The sequence below is a fragment of the Eurytemora carolleeae genome, unplaced genomic scaffold (genome assembly GCF_000591075.1).
Source record: "Eurytemora carolleeae unplaced genomic scaffold, Eaff_2.0 scaffold454, whole genome shotgun sequence".
NCBI lineage: Eukaryota > Metazoa > Arthropoda > Copepoda > Calanoida > Temoridae > Eurytemora > Eurytemora carolleeae.
In genome coordinates this window covers 172,527-191,768 of record NW_019396451.1, presented here as the reverse complement: position 1 = coordinate 191,768, position 19,242 = coordinate 172,527, and the positions used below count along the sequence as shown (strand labels likewise).

General features: G+C 30.2%; 1 protein-coding gene across 1 annotated transcript; it reads right to left on the bottom strand.

Annotated features, from left to right (window-relative positions):
* Positions 1–875: 875 nt before the first annotated feature.
* Positions 876–17,632, bottom strand: LOC111703543 (neo-calmodulin). Its single transcript, XM_023475507.1, has 10 exons — positions 17,548–17,632; positions 17,120–17,178; positions 14,610–14,691; positions 11,541–11,578; positions 8,446–8,526; positions 7,938–7,998; positions 6,246–6,297; positions 4,568–4,634; positions 4,139–4,168; positions 876–2,458 (listed from the first exon to the last, which is right to left on the bottom strand). Exons 2-10 carry the CDS (start codon positions 17,153–17,155, stop codon positions 2,381–2,383), a joined length of 525 nt encoding a protein of 174 aa, XP_023331275.1. The 5' UTR covers positions 17,156–17,178; positions 17,548–17,632; the 3' UTR covers positions 876–2,380.
* Between the last annotated feature and the right edge of the window lie 1,610 nt (positions 17,633–19,242).

Genomic DNA, 19,242 nt, shown 5'->3' with positions numbered 1-19,242 from the left:
CATGTTACGCATAAGTATGAGAACAAGAAAGAAACTGAGTTCTAGCCACAAACTGAACTTTTCAAATCTCTATATCTTTGCAACATGAAAAACTTTGCTATTTTAAACTTAGACTATTTGATCCAACAGAATTCAAGTTTTAAATATGAAAGGTCTACAACATCGCGTTGCAAAGATAGAGATTTAAAAACATGAGTGTGTGACAAGAACTCAGTTCCTTTATTCAGATATATATTAGACTTTTATATTTCACTTGGTTTTTCTCAAAAGAAAAAGCAGTAATAGGAGTTATAAATTGTGATTTAATTGTACTAAGTGAAAAAAGTCATAATTATCACTTCTTTTTGGGATTAAATAGAAATAACTGTTAACGTTTTACAAAGCAGATATTGACCTTAAAACATACAGGGTTACCCACAAAGGGTAAGACTGTAAAGACGATCTGACACTTAAATTGTCTATTCCACTTATAAACTCTTATAATATGGCTGTTCCAGGGTTAGATTGAGACTTCAGCTTTGAATTTATATTTGCATATTTAATGATTTCGCAAAATCTATTTTACAGCTGCATGGAATAAGCCAGCATAAATTCCGTACAATCTCTCCTGGATTTGTATTTTTGATCCAGAACAAACAAGATTAGAAGTTTATAAAAGAAGCTTAGAAGGCAGGGAACACACACTTCATCAATAAAAAATGAGTGATTGGAAAAAGAACAAAATGTCACGAAAATAAAAAAGAAAAATTCTTTTAAAAATTTGGAAATAATAAATGAAAAGGTTGCATGTGAAAGAGAAAGTTCAGAAATAAAATTTTAAAAAATCAAGGACAATGACCAAAAAACACATTGAGATGAAAGTGAAAAAAGGACAATTAAGAAAAATTTTTATTTTGAATAAGAAAATGAGTACAAATTGTATAGATAAGATATTTAGATATTTAGATAACACTACAGTAGGTCCAGTTTGAAATTTGGTTCAAATAAATGTAAATTAAAATGAGCCAGCTTTGGTGCTTTTTTTCATCACAAGGAGAGTAGATGGTAAGATTTTAAAGGTATTGTTGTCACGCTACTCCTTAAAGACAGGATTACTCGAAAGTATACTCAACTCCCACAACTATCGTATCAGAATTTATCTCTGTAAACTGTTTGTACTCTTAACTTGACTAAGCACAGCAAAGTAGTTTTTCTCTTTAAACTTGACTTAGCTCTGCCATCTAGTTACGTCTGTTTAAACTTTACTTAGCGTTGCCATCTAGTTACGTCTCTTTAAACTTGACTTAGCTTTGCCATCTAGTTACATCTCTTTAAACTTTACTTAGCATTGCCATCTAGTTACGTCTCCTTAAACTTTACTTAGCACTGCATCTAGTTTCTTCTTTTAAAACTTTACTTAGCATTGCCATCTAGTTACGTCTCTTTAAACTTGACTTAGCATTGCCATATAGTTACGTCTCTTTAAACTTTACTTAGCACTGCCATCTAGTTTCTTCTCTTTAAACTTTAATTAGCATTGCCATCTAGCTAAGTCTCTTTAAGCTTGACTTAGCCCTGCCATCTAGTTACGTCTCTTTAAACTTGACTTAGCACTGCCATCTAGTTACGTCTCTTTAAACTTGACTTAGCACTGCCATCTAGTTACGTCTCTTTAAACTTGACTTAGCACTGCCATCTAGTTACATCTCTTTAACCTTGACTTAGTACTGCCATCTAGTTAGGTCTCTTTGAACTTGACTTAGCTCTGTCATCTAGTTACGTCTCTTTAAACTTGACTTAGCACTGCCATATAGTTTCTCTCCTTAAACTTGACTTAGCACTGCCATCTAGTTTCTCTCCTTAAACTTGACTAAGCACTGCCATCTAGTTTCTTTACTTAAACTTGTTTTAGCACTCCCATCTATAGTATCTGCCATCTAGTTACGTCTCTTTAAACTTTACTTAGCATTGCCATCTAGTTGCGTCTCTTTAAACTTGACTTAGCCCTGCCATCTAGTTACGTCTCTTTAAACTTTACTTAGCATTGCCATCTAGTTACGTCTCTTAAAACTTTACTTAGCTCTGCCATCTAGTTACGTCTCTTTAAACTTTACTTAGCACTGCCATCTAGTTTCTCTCCTTAAACTTGACTTAGCACTGCCATCTAGTTTCTCTCCTTAAACTTGACTAAGCACTGCCATCTAGTTTCTCTCCCTAAACTTGACTAAGCACTGCCATCTAGTTTTTTTACTTAAACTTGTCTAAGCACTCCCATCTATAGTATCTCTCTTTAAACTTGACTTAGCATTGCCATCTATATAGTATCCTTCTTTAAAATAAACTTTTGTAATTTGGCAAACTGTATTCAGGTAGAATTTAAATTTTCTAAAGACGAGATTATCTAATCAAAGTTTCTAGATCGACTTTTCCCAGACATAAGTGCTGCAAACTCACTATATCCAACCCTTCCATCTCCGTCCTAAAATTTGGAAAATTAAAATCGATTTTAAAGGGAATGTGAGCGTATTTTCAGGTGATCTTCCATAGAAAGATGACAAGCCCAATTTACGTCTGTATCCTGGAAAGGTTTGTCTGATCAATTATGAATTAGTTACAAATGTTTAAAAAAATAAAACTATTTAGTTCTCTACAGAATTAATTTCTACTGCAGGAAAACATATACAAATTGAATATTTTTATAGAAAAACTAAAATATCTCCCTTATTATTTATCAGATAACGGTTTCAAGGGTACCGTTGTGAATCGGACACCGCCATCTTTGCATGGAGGGTCACTTGAATTACTCGTACAGTCCCTTTAAACATTGCAAAATTATTCTTGACAAAGAGAAGTATTGTCGTAGAAGTATAATCTAGAATACAGAGCACTGCATTCGATCCAAACATGTTTTAAGCAAATCATATCACAAATATTCTACCAATTATATTAACAAATTAAACGATTAAAAATTGCTGAAGTTTTTTATTTTGTAAAATAAAAGTTAATTTTTTTATTCTACTTTAGTTTGAATATTAATTCTTTCCAAATTTTAAGTTTCGGGCGTAGAAGAAGTCCACGTTCAGGGTTTAGTACTTAGGTTGGCGATCATATCAATACAATGAAGACAGCTTTTTTATTTAAGTTTTGATTGCTAATGAGTCTTTATACAGCTTGATATACATCAAAATTAAAACCGAAATTTGTCCTTATTGTTTTGATACACGCAACGACGACTATATGTCCAAATAGAAAATTATTGTCTAAAATCTAAAACTTTACTATTTAAAGTGTCATTCATAAAACTGTGGAATTTTAAGGCGATTTTTGGACTCAAGTTATGCAAATTTTATCGATAAATTATTTTTTAACTTTATATAATCTAAGAGTTACTTTTGAAAACATACGTTTATTTCTGTTTCAAGAATTTTTGATAATGAAGACGAAATTATTATTATTATTTTTAAAAATATATAAATCAAAAATATTGAAATATAAACCATATACGAATGCGTCGCAAAATTATTGATGATTACAGGTTGTAATATCTGAATGATTTGTTTGGAATTATATTGTTTTCTTTTCCGAGTTGAATGTTGCAACTTTCTGAATTTGTATGGAGGCTACGTTTTTCAGTATGAGTCGTTTTTATCAATTTTCTTCTTTTAGACGCAACAGATGGAAGTCATATTAGTAGCGATCACCATCAATAATTTTTCGCCGTAAGCCTAAAACCCCTTTAATTTTCGCGAACACTCCCTTTAATAACTAAATATTCAACCTATACATCAAACAAATCAATATTGTTTAAATTTCTGATCATTTTTCACAGTTTTATGAGTATTTTTAGTATATTTTCATCCGTGGATGTCTATAAACTATTTACCCAAACACAAGCTTATTGCTGAGAATTTTGTGGAAAACGAAAATATTATTTTGCAACAAATTGCACACAGTAATTACAAACTTGCTGTCCAGAGAACTCAGCTTTGGAAATATAAATATACAAAAATACTAAAATTAAAGTGCTTGGTAAAAATCGTTTGATGTTTGTAGAAATTGGTTAAAATAAGGTTACAAATTAATGAGAAAAACTTTTCATATGTTAAAAAATGTAATTTAACTTTCATGTTTTTTATTTCAAAATTTAAAGAAAAATTACCTTATCCGCCCATCTCATCATTTCCTCAATCTAAAAAAAAATTGTACAATTGTCTTAAAAAAAACTTTTATAATAAGATGATTAAATTTGCTGTTCAACTCAAAAAAAAAGATCAAAAAGCAAAGTAAATTGCCTCAAAATTTAAATCTTCTGTGCTCGTCGGAAGGTTTAACATGTTGGATTAAAAAAAAGGTTCTGAGCTTTATTTCAACCCAACTTGTCAAAAAATAGGCGCACAGGAAAATAACGACACACCACTACCCCGATTTGATTTTGGGACAGTTTAAACTATTTACTTCGATATTTGATCCTCTCTTTGAATTTAACATGAAAAGAAAATCGGAATAGGAATAGGATTAAATGAATGGCAAATTTTAAATTCTTATTCAGTCCATTTTGCCAAAAAACATTCGCCGCATTTTCTCTCACCTCATCCTCGGTCAATTGTTCTCCTAGATCCAACATTACTGCGGTCAACTCAGCCGAGGAAATATACCTGAATAAATAAAATAGTAAGCTCATGATTTTACTTTTAATGCATAATACAAAATTTTCACTGATTTTAATCAGTGAAAATTTATCAAAAAGATTTTTCCAATCATTTTGAAAAATTGTTTAGGTTTATAACTTAATTGAGTGAAAAGTTTTGCAAATAAAACGAAAACAAGCTTGTCGATCAAAAATGTGTATAAACATATTTATATATAATATACAGATATATACATACATGAAATAAATATATATTTAAATATCTTATAATAAACATCACATATTCCTGTGGACTTGTGGAGCTTTTTAAAAGTAAAAAAAAATTAATGTTTAAAACGGACAACAACAATGTAATTACAAGGGGTTGTGCCATTTTCAGCTTTATAGTCTGGATAAACAATCTATTTTAATGTATCTTTATTTTTAATTTAACATTTCCTCTAACCCCCGTCAGCCCGTAAAAACGCCGTTAGTGCTATTCATAACATTAATAATTATACAATTTTTAGCAGCCTCTCAAAGTTTTAAGAGATTTAATCAAAGTTCTATTTGATGCTGCCAAAGTTTTATAGCATCCTTTCAAAGTTTTATCAGAACATTTTTAAGATTTAATACACGATCAAAAAAGTATTGTAAAATTCATAATTAAAGTTCTGGCCAAGCTAAACCCCTTGCTGGCATTAATTTGTATTTTTTGTAAATCTAAAATACATTACTTCTATTGTAACCAATTTTATCCAATTTATCCCCCAATTCTTTCCGCTTTATCACCATCAATTACCAATATTAATGCACTTGAAAGCCAATATATTTCTTCTGTTTATCGGTTAGTACCACTTCTATCAAGTTTTGTAGGAAATACAATTATTTGCGCCCGATGGGTATCAAACATCCCCCCCCCACTCACAGGATATCAAACTAAAACTACTTGTCAATTGTTTACGTGAATATACGTCTTCAGACACATATTTGAATTTAGTCTTTGTTTTCTAAAAAATGGTCCCAAATTTAATTAAGATAAATCTAAGGATTCTATATTTTGTCTTCAAGTTGTCATCTGATGATGTAAACCTTCGATATTTCAAACTTAGATTATATAAACATAATATAATTCATAGTTTGCCATATCAAGGTCTCTGACATCAGTTGCTGCAAAGATATAGGGATTATAATATTTGAGTTTGTATCTAAGACGCAATTACTCTCTCAAAGCTAACAACATAAATTTGCGCTATGTAAAGATTCAAAAATAGAAGTGTTGAGCACTGCACAGACAGAGTAAATATTGATAGAGGCTCAGTGTACTGAGTACAACAGGCAAGCTGGGCAAAACTGTACAATTTTGAAAAATTGGGGTCGTTTGTGTACGTATATCAAACACAAGTTATTCTTCCAGTGCTTCCTTTGTTTTTTATTTACATTTTAGTGGAAAATATCTATTTATCTCCCAGGTCACTTAGTATTTAGTAGTTGAAAACAAACCCTGCGGTATGTGTACTGTATGAACCTTCCTCTGGAACTCGAGGTTTCGTGAGCTAGATGAGTTGTCTGAGTGTCTATCTTTGTCTATGGTGTTGAGGCAGGTGTTAAGTTCATGTGCAAATATTAGAATAATTACCCGTCGTCATTCTTGTCGAAAAAGTCAAACACTTGCTTTATTTTGTTTCCCTCTGCACAGATACAAATATTGTTAATAATCTTGTTGACTTTCTCAGGTGTTTTTTTTTACTTGTATACTTCAAGTTTTAAAGCTCTTCATTTTACCTTTAAAAAGCAAGTCTTTGCGATTGGCAACTTTTTGGTTACATCATTCTGTGAATAATTGCAGTGGTGTAAAACCATGAATTCTTGTATCAATCAATCAATCAGAGTTTAAGAGACATCTTACTAACTATATGTCATGCTCAATTTGAATTTACTAAATTGAGACCGATTAGAAGCTGTTTCTAATCATTAGTTCTTATGTTCACTTCCTAATGATTAATATATGATTTTCGTAGTTCTTTTTAGGTTTTATTTATGTTGTCTGTAATTTTCTATACAAAAGCTTCGAATTACTTCATAATTTGTTCTTTCACATTTTGGAGCTTTTTAATTGGTAGTTTTAGACATGAAGAGAGGTTGAAGGAAGTGGTATTTTTAAACTCTTTTTAATTGGTAGTTTTAGACATGAAGAGAGGTTGAAGGGAGTGGTATTTTTAAACACTTTTTCTCGGCTACAGTGATAAACAGAAAACTCTGAAATAGGAAGACGACTTTTATAATGAAGTTATAACTTTAAAAAGTCTATTGAGCATGAGACACAGGAATTATTTCACCAAACTAATGTTTTATAAGTGTCTTGTAAAACTATTTGCTTTGTAAAAACATCATATACAATTAAGTATTGCAATAATGTCGTCTTCCCACTCCATTGTTTTCTAGCTATCACTGTAGCTAAAATTATCTAAGGGATTATGTTTATAGGCCTGGATTAAAGGGAGCCTTCATTCAAAAGAGTTAAATTGAAATTTAAAAATTTAAACGTTTTTCGATCAATATTGTGTTTTATTTAAAAATTGTTTAATTTTCACAATTTTTTCATTATGGACTCTACAGCATAATTCCGCAAGTAGATTCTTAAAACACCAAAATCAAAAATAATCACTTTTTAAAGATTAGAAGATGGATCTATTATTAATTCTTGATCTATTAAAGTTTTTATAAGTATGGTTGTGAATCTAAGAGCCACTGGAAGGTATGTTCCCAGCCTCTAGTCGAATCCAATCTTGATCAAAACAATTTTGTTTTGTTTTCAATCTTTCTGTCTCTAAACTTTAAACTGTTTTCATCTCATAATGTTTTCCCTTTTTCATCAGAACATTGAAAAGAATTCCGATGAAATATTTGTTGAAACGATTTGCAGCAAAATTAACTTGAAAAATTGTTGAAAACCAACAAATTAAAATTTAGAAAAAAGTATTTTTTCACCCTTAAATTAACGACGCGACGATGCGGAAATACTTTTATTCTGTTTTTTTCAAAGAAAAAGACTTAATCTAACCTTAAAATTGTCATATTTTTAGTGATTTAGCTCGTGTTGATAACATAAATTAAGGAGGAATTTTAATATTCCAAAAAAAGAAAGTTATAATTCAAGACCAATGGAAGTAATAAACGAAATATTGCGGAAGATTATCAAAAAACTGCCCTAACATTTCAGATAAATTATCATTTTCATTATTTTGCAATAAAAAGAAAAACCGAAGACGACAATTTTGTCTCAGTTTTCTGGTTCTGAACCCATTTAACATTACGTATATTTGCATCCCTGATATTCTGTTCGCCATCATCTGAATAAACTCATCAAGTTCAATAGCTCCACTTCCATCCTTAACAAATCTTTCATCAATTTTCAAAATTGTTTGGTTATCACTGTATATAGTATACACTAGCTGGAGTGCCCGGCGTTGCCCATGGATATAAAAAAATCGCGAACATAAAAATCTAAATTTGGTAGCCCATGTTAACCCCGAACAATTCAGCAAAGGAAATGAGTCTTTGCAACAAAATCTTATTTTCTAATTTGTATATCTTTTCAACCAAATGGCGTAGACCATAGATATTTCAAACTATGAATTATGTTAGATAAAATAGTCTAAGTTTAAAATATCAAAGGATTACGCTATCAGGTTGAAAAGATAAAAGATATTTGAATATTTAAGTTTGTGGTAAAGACTCAATTCCTTTGGTCCAGCCATTTGGCCAGCAATAACTAACAATAAATATACAAATATATATATGCGCAAAGATCTTTATTATATAGATATAGCTTATACCTGATCTACTTCTGAAACCATCTCCTGTAATTCTTCTTCAGTTGGTCTCTCTCCTAGCCGTCTCATAACTGTTCCAAGCTCCTAGACAAATATATAATTTCTTCAGTTGGTCTCTCCCCTAGCCGTCTCATAACTGTTCCAAGTTCCTAGACAAATATATAATTTCTTCAGTTGGTCTCTCTCCTAGCCGTCTCATAAATGTTCCAAGTTCCTAGACAAATATATAATGTCTTCAGTTAGTCTCTCTCCTAGCCGTCTCATAACTGTTCCAAGTTTCTAGACAAATATATAATTTCTTCAGTTAGTCTCTCTCCTAGCCGTCTCATAACTGTTCCAAGCTCCTAGACAAATATATAATTTCTTCACTTGGTCTCTCTCCTAGCCGTCTCATAACTGTTCCAAGTTCCAAGACAAATATATAATTTCTTCAGCCATCTCATGTGTGTTCCAAGCTCCTAACAAATATATAATTTCTTCAGTTAGTCTTACTCGTGTAGCCGTCTCATGTGTGTTTCAAGCTCCTAGACAAATATATAATTTCTTCAGTTAGTCTCTCCCCTAGCCGTCTCATAACACTTCCAAGTTCCTAGACAAATATATAATTTCTCCAGCTGGTATCTCTCCTAGCCGTCTCATATTTGTTCTAAGATAGCTTCTAGAGAAATATATATTTTCTTCAGTTAGTCTCTCTCCTATAGCCGTCTCATATTTGTTCCAAGCTCCTAGACAAATATATAATTTCTTCAGTTAGTCTCTCTCCTAGCCGTCTCATAACTGTTCCAAGTTCCTAGACAAATATATATTTTCTTCAGTTGGTCTCTCTCCTTGCCGTCTCATAACTGTTCCAAGCTCCTAGACAAATATATAATTTCTTCATTTGGCCTCTCTCCTAGCCGTCTCATAACTGTTCCAAGTTCCTATACAAATATATGATTTCTTCAGTTAAATGTAGAGTCGCAAAACGGATTCACAATTCGGTGTCCTGAGAACAAGGAGTATGCAAATAGAAGGGAGATACAACTGACTTAGCCCGCCCTACCATATGATTATACATGCTTTGCAGACAATACTCTATTTGAATAAGAAATATTTGTCTGATGTAAAATTACCTCGTATACAATAACCTATTCTGAATATTTCTTATACAAATGGAGTACCTATCTGCAAAGGGTGTATATTCATAGAGAATAGAATATATAGAGAGGAATTAAAAGAATCTCTCGGTCTGAATTTTTTCAGTCCCTTTCAGCCTGAAAGGGAGTTCAAAGTGTACAAATCATGTAAATGTTCACAAATTATATGCAGTAGAGTACATTAATACAGTATGTTCCCTAGACTATCCATTTCAATTTCGAATTTTTTAAACTGTTAAATAAACTTTATAATGAATTAGGTGAATAATCATTTGATTTATAGTTATAACGGAAAATCATCGTTTGTAAAGTGGAAGGCATAGAGTATATGTGAAATGATCATTGGTCAATTATAAAACCAGCCTATTTCATAATTTGGTTTTCTTTTAACAATAATTTTAGATTTTCTATAAAATGATATTCCAGGGCCCAACAGGTTATATAGCATAAATATGTGAAGTACACATGCAGTATGGAAACAGTACAACAAAATGGCCGGTTTACACTTTTTTCTAGTAAATTCCTCTCTATATATTCTATTCTCTATGTGTATATTATATAATAATATGGTAGGGCCGCGTCAGTTGTATCTCCCTTCTATTTCATACTCCTTGTCTGAGATGCTTTGTCTGAACAAGCATAATGGAGAATATAATTATGGTTTTTCAAAAAAAACTCAATTGTAATTCATGTAATGACTCACAGGGACTACAGACGTAATATCAAGGGATTTACAGATTGCGCGTCATGCCGATTTAAATTACATCTTAAAAATCAGAAATCTGATGATACCGACGAGTAAATCTGACATTTTACATTCTTGTTGACGATTATACCTTTAACCTAATTAACAGGATTAATTATATATATTAAAACCAAAAGAAATATTTCGACTTTATTTTGAAACGAGAATTAACTTTATTTCCAGTTAGATAATTCCAGCAAATATAACCACTTTTATCCACTTTCTTCAAAATAAGAAGAATTCTATATATCAAGAAATCTAGTTTTTACTCAGCTTGTAATCAGAACAAGGTTTATATAATTCAATAAAAGGAAACATGTCTAATTCCAACACATCTACCAATTTACTCTGCTCGGAGGATACGATAACATCTGAGAGAAATAAGGGAAGAAATCATCATCATTGAAGTACTATTGGAGACATCCTCCCATTGGAGACCCCCATGGACGTCTCATTGGAGACTCCCATAGTTTTGCCACCCAAAGTCGTAGACCTTAGATATTTAAAGCTATGAATTCCGTTAGATCAAATAATCTAAGTTGGAAATATCAAAGTTTTACGCCATCAAATAACTCAGATATTGGGGTTAGAACATTTGAGTTTGTAACAAAGACTTAATTCCTTTGTTGTCAATTCTGATAAGTAGGAAAAGAGGAAAGTCATTTTTTCCTCTGCACCCCCTCCCTCCTCTCACAAATTTAAAAGAATTTCATAATATTGATAAATTTCAGTACAAATTTCTGTATGATAAATAACAATTTTTACTTTAAAACATTTGAAAAAACATCAAAGCACAAATAAAGCAAATAAAAATATAAATAAAACCATATTGTTCCCTTAGGAATAGAATAAAACACATTTTTACTATAGTCATCTGTTTGATATTTTGGGACATGTTTTAGACAAAAATTGCTCCGTTTTTGCAGACAAATTTGTGTGCAAAAACTGCTCCGTTTTTACAGACAAATTTGTGTAAAGTAATTCAGTCTTTACAAACTCGAATTTCATAATACCTATAACTTAGCGCAACCCGTTCATATTTCAAACTTAGATGATTTGGTCTAATAAAATTTATAATTTAAAATATCTCAGGTCTACGACATAAGGTTGTAAAGAGGAGTTGAAAATCAGAGTTTTTTGCAAAGACTCAATTCCTTTGTGCGAAATAGCTAAAATTTGGATCTAACTCTATTTTTTTTTCCTCGGAACACGTTTACCTCTTTTGTAATTGTTCCATCGCCATCAATATCAAATTCTAAACAAAATATTAATTATGATAATTTGCTGACAAAACAAAATATTAATTATAATAATTTACATACAGGCACAAAAGGCTGCAACAATTATATCTACGTGAGACTGTAAGCGTAATTTTAAGTTACCCTCTTTGCAAAGAGGACAATGTCCGATTTACAACGGTACCCTTAAAGCATTTGAATATTAGCCGAGTACAGATAAATGTGTGTTTAAACTTATCGAAACCCGCTTGTATTCAGCTGTGTTGAGTTACATACATACTGAACTTTAAACAGCTGACACTTTAAAGTTTTACGGTACCGTTGAAAATCAAGCATTGACCTTTTAGTCAGGAATGTCACATGAAATTACGATTACAATCCCTTAAAACGTTTTTTTAACAAATCTGTACTCCTTGTTAGTTTCTAGATCAAAATATATCTCTAATTGAAGTAAAATGAGAAACACAAATACGACTAAGAAATAAAGTAAATTTCACTTGTATTGTAACTAAATATTAAAATGTTAAAAATCTTGAGATAGAGTAAACTTCTTGAAAAAATAGCTGCGACTCAAATGTTTAAATATCTTAACAAGTTTGAGATTTTCTATCAACATCAATATGGATTTAGACCACAACATAATACTAATCAACCTTTACTACACCTAACGAATAAAATTTACGAAAATCTTAATAAACCCCAACCAGAATTTACACTGGGAATTTTTTTAGATCTTAAGAAAGCTTTTGACTGTTGCAACTTAGATATCCTTTTAAAAAAACTAGAGTATTACGGTTTTAAAAATGTAGCTAACACATGGTTTCAAAACTATTTAGTAAATAGGACTCAATATGTTTGTATAAATGGTATTTTTTCTAAAGAAAAAACAATTTTATGTGGTGTTCCTCAAGGAAGTGTTCTTGGGCCCCTACTTTTTCTCATATACATAAACGATTTGCCTTTAGCAACGTCTTTTTTTACTAATCTATTTGCTGATGACACTAGTTTTCTAAAATCATCTCCACATATCGAAACTTTAGTAATTGATGCGAACTTTGAACTAAAAAAGGCAGCTACATGGTTTCAGGCAAACCGTTTAACACTAAATGTTTCCAAAACAAAGTTTATGATATTTAGGAATAAAAATATGCATTTTGATCCTGAGAACTGCAAATTAAAAATTGGAAATGAGATACTAGAAAGAATAGGAACTAACTGTACAAATAAATATTTCAAATTTGTTGGACTCAAAATTGATGAATTTTTAAATTGGGACTATCAAATTGAACATGTTTCCAATAAGATTGCTAGCTCAATTTTTGCTCTGAATCAGATTAAAAACATTTTACCGTTAAACATTCGTCTACTAGTCTATAATGCACTTGTAAGGCCACATATTGAGTATGGAATTATAACATGGGGGGGTGTAAAAAATGCTAAACTACAGAAAATCAAGTCTTTGCAAAAAAGGGCAATTAGAGCAGTAAATAATAGTTCATTTAAGGCACATTCAGATCCAATATTTTTCAGATTAGAACTCCTAAATCTTGATGATACATATAAACTAGGTGTTCTATCTTTTATGCATAAATACTTTTATGAAAACCTTCCAGCTTCCTTCCAGGATATGTTTAATTCTTTAGCTGAACCAAATAGAACAAAATCATATAAACTTGAACGAGTCCTCTTTAAAACCCTAGAAAGTTTTCCCTCTGCCTTATTTCCAAAAATATGGAATTCGATTGAATTAGAGCTTAAAGAAACTAAATCTGCAAAATCGTTCAAAAGAAAAGTCGCCAAGATCTATTTAGATAGTTATGCAAATTATATCTGTAAAAAAAAAAACTGTGTATCATGTGGATAAACTTAGTCTTTACTATCTTCTTCACCCTGTAGTTCATAAACATGATTCTAATAACTTATGTTACCCTCTGTTCCAACCCTTACGCTGAGTATCCTCCCTTTTCTTTATACTCCCTCACCTCCTCCTTACCTTTTACCTGATTTATTATCATTCTTATGTTTAAAATGTACAATGTACATTGTTTTTATCTGCAATTCTCATTCGTTTATAGTGGGCCAACCAATTAAAACAACCTACTCTGGTTAGGCGGGTCCAAACTACATAGTAAATTGTGATTTTTTATTTGTATTATCTCGTGCTTTGTAGTTGAATAAAAAAATATGAAAATATGAGAGTCCTATTTTAAAACGCTTTTAAATTTATTTTACTATTTTGTTCTTTAATGGACAAGCAGACATAATTTCAGAAGATTCTCTTTATACAGTGACAAGTTTATATTTGAGCAGAAATAATGAAGATATCATTGTTATTAAATTATAACAATTATGCACAGCGCAAGTTACTTATAAGAAAAATGGTAACTTAGAAGGATCAATTTTATGAATGAAAAAGAGATATCACTTTTACTCAGACGAAGATTTAAATCGGACTCAGTATTTTTACATGACCCCCCCCCCCCCCCCCGTTTTTATCAATATTGTTTTAACGGGATCATGAAAGCAAAGAAAGAACAAGTGTTTCTGCACTTGTTTTAAACTTTGTGTTTTTAATTAAAACAAATTTTCTTCTACTTGCTTCAAGTATTATTAAACTTTGAATATCAGCGTATGCACTTAAACCATGTAGCATTAGCAGAGGATACCTTAGCATGAAATTAATAAGGTCAAATCCTTTATTTAGATTTTAATTAAAGGGACTGTAAGCGTAATTACAGATGACCATCCATACAAAGATAAAATTGTCTGACTTAGAAGGTTACCATTAAAAGCTTTGTCTTATCAAGTATCAATTTGATATGCATGTTATCTATAAACTATTTATTTTCAGTTTTGGTTTCTTTGCAAAACTAACTTACGCATTTCTTGTTTCTAAGAAAGTCACAGGAAAAAAAACACTTGCCGCTTGGGAAATTACATATTCCGGAAGTTACCACTTGGGAAATTGTCTTTTGGAAATACCAAACACCCTGTTGAGTGTTCAATATTTGAAACAAAATGCCAGGATTTCTTCTGACAATGTGTTACCTACGAAAGCTTCTTTAAACTCCTCCATCTGTTGATCAGTAAACTCTACATCTCCAAATATATTTTTCTTTTTCACTTTCATCTGAACACATAGTTGATAAGGTTTTAGTTCACAGAGGAATACTAATTATTGTAAACAATTGTAGACAATAACATTGATTGTAAACAATACCATTGATTGTAAACAAAAACATTGATTGTAAACAATAACATTGATTGTAAACAATAAAATTGATTGTAAACAATAACATTGATTGTAAACAATAACAAAGATTGTAAACAGTAACATTTATTGTAAACAATATCATTGATTGTAAACAATAACATTGATTGGAAACACTAACATTGATTGTAAACAATAACATTGATTGTAAACAATAAAATTGATTGTAAACAATAACATTGATTGTAAACAATAACAAAGATTGTAAACAATAACATTTATTGTAAACAATATCATTGATTGTAAACAATAACATTGATTGGAAACACTAACATTGATTGGAAACAATAACCATGATTGTAAACAATTACAATCATTGTAAACAATAACAATTATTCTAAACAATTGCAATGATTTCTAAATAATAACAATGATTGTAAACAATAACATTGATTGTAAACAATAACCATGATTGTTACAATAACCATGATTGTAACCAATAACAATGATTGTAATCAATAACCATGATTGTATCAATAACCACGATTGTAAACAATAACAATGATTGTAATCAATAACGATGATCGTAAACAATAACAATAATTTTTAACAATAATCATGATTGTAAACAATAAGAATGGTTGTAAACAGTAACAATGATTGTAAACAATAACAATGATTGTTAACAATAACAATTATTGTAAATAATAGCAATAGTTGTAAACAATAACAAAGATTGTAAAAAATTGTAATGATTGTAAACAATAACAATGATTGTTATCTTTAACGGCTGGCACTGTTAATGATTTCTAAAGTATCTTTTGTTAACGCCATGATAATATTGAGATCGTAATGTCGAACGGTAGCTTTGAAATAACAAAAAATACCGTTAACGCGTTTCGAACGTTCTATTTTCAGATATAAAATGTTCACGGTTTCAATTTACAGAACTGCTAGAAAAAAGTGAGAACGTGTCCAGCCCTACATAGTTCTAGGATGGTAACCTAAACTCCTAGGTTGAACTTAATGCAGGGTGGCACAGATGAAAATGGTGATTACCAGGTTAATTGTAAATATTATGAAGCTTCAGATTTCGTAAATGCATGAAATGGATCTAAATGTGATTTTGCAGCTTTTTCATTTAAAATACGAAGTTTACCACGGAAATGGGAAGATTTCTTACAATTCATTTTATAATTAAATCATGGAAACTTCAGTTTTGATGTTTTGTGTCTTCAAGAAATTTAGAGTTTTCCAAAGATTTTCAAAACTGACATTCCTGGGTATAAACCTGAAGTATATTAACTTCGCAAACAAAGAGAAAATTTTATATTTTATAATATTAGAAACGGTAAGTAAACTGAAACCCAAGAACAGCTCAGGAAAGGACAACATTTCTACCAAACTACTAAAGGAGATCATTAATTGTAGCGATTATCCTATAGCACAGGATACATCCCTAGCGGTTATAAATGTGCAAAAATTATTCCCATCTTTAAAGCGGACGAAAAAGATAAGTTTAATAACTACAGACCTATAAGTATTCTTACAGCTTTGAGTAAGCTATAACTTGAAAAAATTGCTGCAATACAAATATTCAGATATCTTAATAAGTTTAACATATTTTACAAGCACCAATATATGGATTTAGACCTAAACATAACACAAATCAACCACTTTTACATTTAATGAATAAAATCTATAAAAACCTAAAATCTAAACCAGAATTTACTCTTGGAATATTCCTAGACTTAAAGAAAGCTGTTGATTGTTGTAATTTAAACATACTTTTAAAAAACTAATTCATTATGGTTCCAAAAAATGTGACCAACACCTGGTTTAAAAATTATCTTTTTAACAGAACTCAATATGATGTATAAACGGGTTTTCTTCAACAGAAAAAAATATAACTTAACACTTAACTAAAAAAGCAGCAAAATGCTTTCAAGCAAATCGTTTGATACTAAATGTCTCCAAAACAAAGTATAAATATTTTGAAATAAAAATATGCACTTTAACCTCAACAGTTGTAATATATCAATAGGATATGAGATACTTGAAAGAAACAGTCCTTAATTTGTTCAATTTGAACTTAACAACAAACTTAATTCTAATAACACAGAGTTAAATAGATAGATAGATAGATAGATAGATGGATAGATAGATAGATAGATGGATAGATAGATAGATAAATAGATAGAGAGATAGATAGATAGATAGATAGATAAAGAAAGTTTTTACGTGAAATAAATTACTTCTATAAATCGATTATTGGAAAAGCTTCCATTGAAATTTAAGCCAGGCACTAAAATTTATTTTATTAAAAAACTTTAAATGTATATTTCACCTTATTCAACTCAAATGGATTTGCTGATGTTGCCATTTTTCAAAGGCTTGAAGAAGATTCTAAAGAAAGAAACAGTTATTTAAATATTCAAAATAAAAGTACTATTTTAATTTTTCCGTTAATCAAATATGAATCTTTTTAAGAATTTTTACAATGAGACCCATTAAACGGTGGAAACGGAAAACTACATTTAACCCTATTCCTGCTGGGGGGGGGGGGTTGTTTTCAAGTACCCCAGCAGAGATAGGGTTAAGCAAACTTATGTATATGTTGTTAAAAGCCAATAGTTTTTTCTTGTACCTTAAAAATCAACTTAACAAGTGAAAAAGATCTGTGCAGGTGCTCATTTTTAATAGTCTATTTCTAAAGACTCTTGCATATACTCAAATGAATTAATATTATTGTATAGATATTAAAAAAACCATCACCTGATAATTTTTTTCAACTTGATATCCTCATAAATTGTATTTTTTATTTCAAATCAATTTTCTCGGTCCATCTTCTTGACAATCTGAAAATTAAACTTTAAAGATAAAATTTCTTATAAGAAGATTGAAAATGCAAAAAGACTCAATAATCTTAAAATTTTAAAATTCAGAAGAAAAAGATATTCTGATAGATAAGAATATTTGATGAAACAATTTTCTTTTGAAGAAAAAAAAGTTTCACTGAAGAAAAATATTGTTGCGATAATATTATTCTCCAAGTTTTTAATTAAAATAATCTTGTCATTTTGGAATCTATGTACATTGTAAAATGTGTACATAGAAATAAATGAAAAAAATTATAAAATGCAAAATTACATAATTATAAATTTCAAATTTCCAAATGCTTTTAAACGTAGGTTTAGAAAAAGCATAAGATTTACGAATAATTAATCAATTCTGGGGGCCGAGCTTATTTTCAGTTGTTATAAAATCAATATACCTTTATATAGTAATATTGGCTATTCATAAGACCTTGATTATTTATTAATAACCGTCTAATGTTCTACAGTAGTATAAACAATGAAAAGCTGATTGTTAAAATGAATTATTAATAAATGTTCCTGATGATGGGTTGAGTCTTTAATAACCTTAAAACTATAACAAAATCTTCTACACTTTTAAATATGTCCTACTTGTAACCTACTCTTCTAATATTCTAATATTCCTCGTAAATACTTCTCTAATCCTCTAAAACTTTCTTGTAACCTACTCTTCTAATCTATATATAAATTTGGCTTGTCTGTTTGTTATGGTGTCTGTCTGTCTGTTTGTATCCACTTAAAACATGTTGATTACAGAAACTTTTGGAAAACTTTCATTATCACATCTTCATTTAAACTTTCTCTGAGTTTCTAAAAATTAGATTAAACTTTGCTTGCATCTTTATAATTAATGTTAGAATGGTGTTCTGCACGCAAAGCTTGAATATATTTATCTTGCGAGCCGAGGGAGGGAGTCCAGAGTTCCTCAAATAGTAATCACCGCCACCCAAATCTGTTTTGCGGCAAGCGCGCTCCTCAATTGGTAATCTCCACCACCTCAATTAGTAATTACCGTAATATTTGGTTTTCTGTGATTTGAATAAAACTTTCTTGTAACCTACTCTTCTAATATTCTAATATTCCTCGTAAATACTTCTCTAATCCTCTAATACTTTCTTGTAACCTACTCTTCTAATATTCTAAAATTCCTAGTAAACACTTCTCTAATACTCTAAAACTTTCTTGTAACCTACTCTTCTAATATTCTAATATTCCTAGTAAATACTTCTCTAATTCTCTATTACTTTCTTGTAACCTACTCTTCTAATATTCTAATACTTCCTTGTAAACTACTAATTCTCTAATATTCCTCGTAAATACTTCTCTAATCCTCTAATACTTCCTCGTAAATACTTCTCTAATTCTCTAATATTTTCTTGTACGTTGTAAAATATTTCCAATCTTCTAATCCTTCCACATAAACTATTTCTAATCTTCTAATCCTTACATGTGAACTACTTCTAATCTTCTAATTCTTCCTTGTAAACTATTTCTAATCCTCTAATTCTTCTCTGTAAACTGCTTCTAATATCCTATTCCTTTCTGTAATTCATAAATCCCTATAACCTATTCCCTACTTTTTTTTATTTCACGA

What these genes read in the sequence shown, in the direction of transcription:
- LOC111703543 (XM_023475507.1), bottom strand. Translation starts at nt 17,155, where the DNA reads ATGGCAACATCAGCAAATCCATTTGAGTTGAATAAG. An exon ending in TTCGACAAGAATGACGACGG is followed by an intron (nt 4,635 to 6,245) that starts GTAATTATTCTA and finishes TTATTTATTCAG; the next exon opens with GTATATTTCCTCGGCTGAGT. An exon ending in TGATGAGATGGGCGGATAAG is followed by an intron (nt 2,459 to 4,138) that starts GTAATTTTTCTT and finishes TCCAAATTTTAG; the next exon opens with GACGGAGATGGAAGGGTTGG.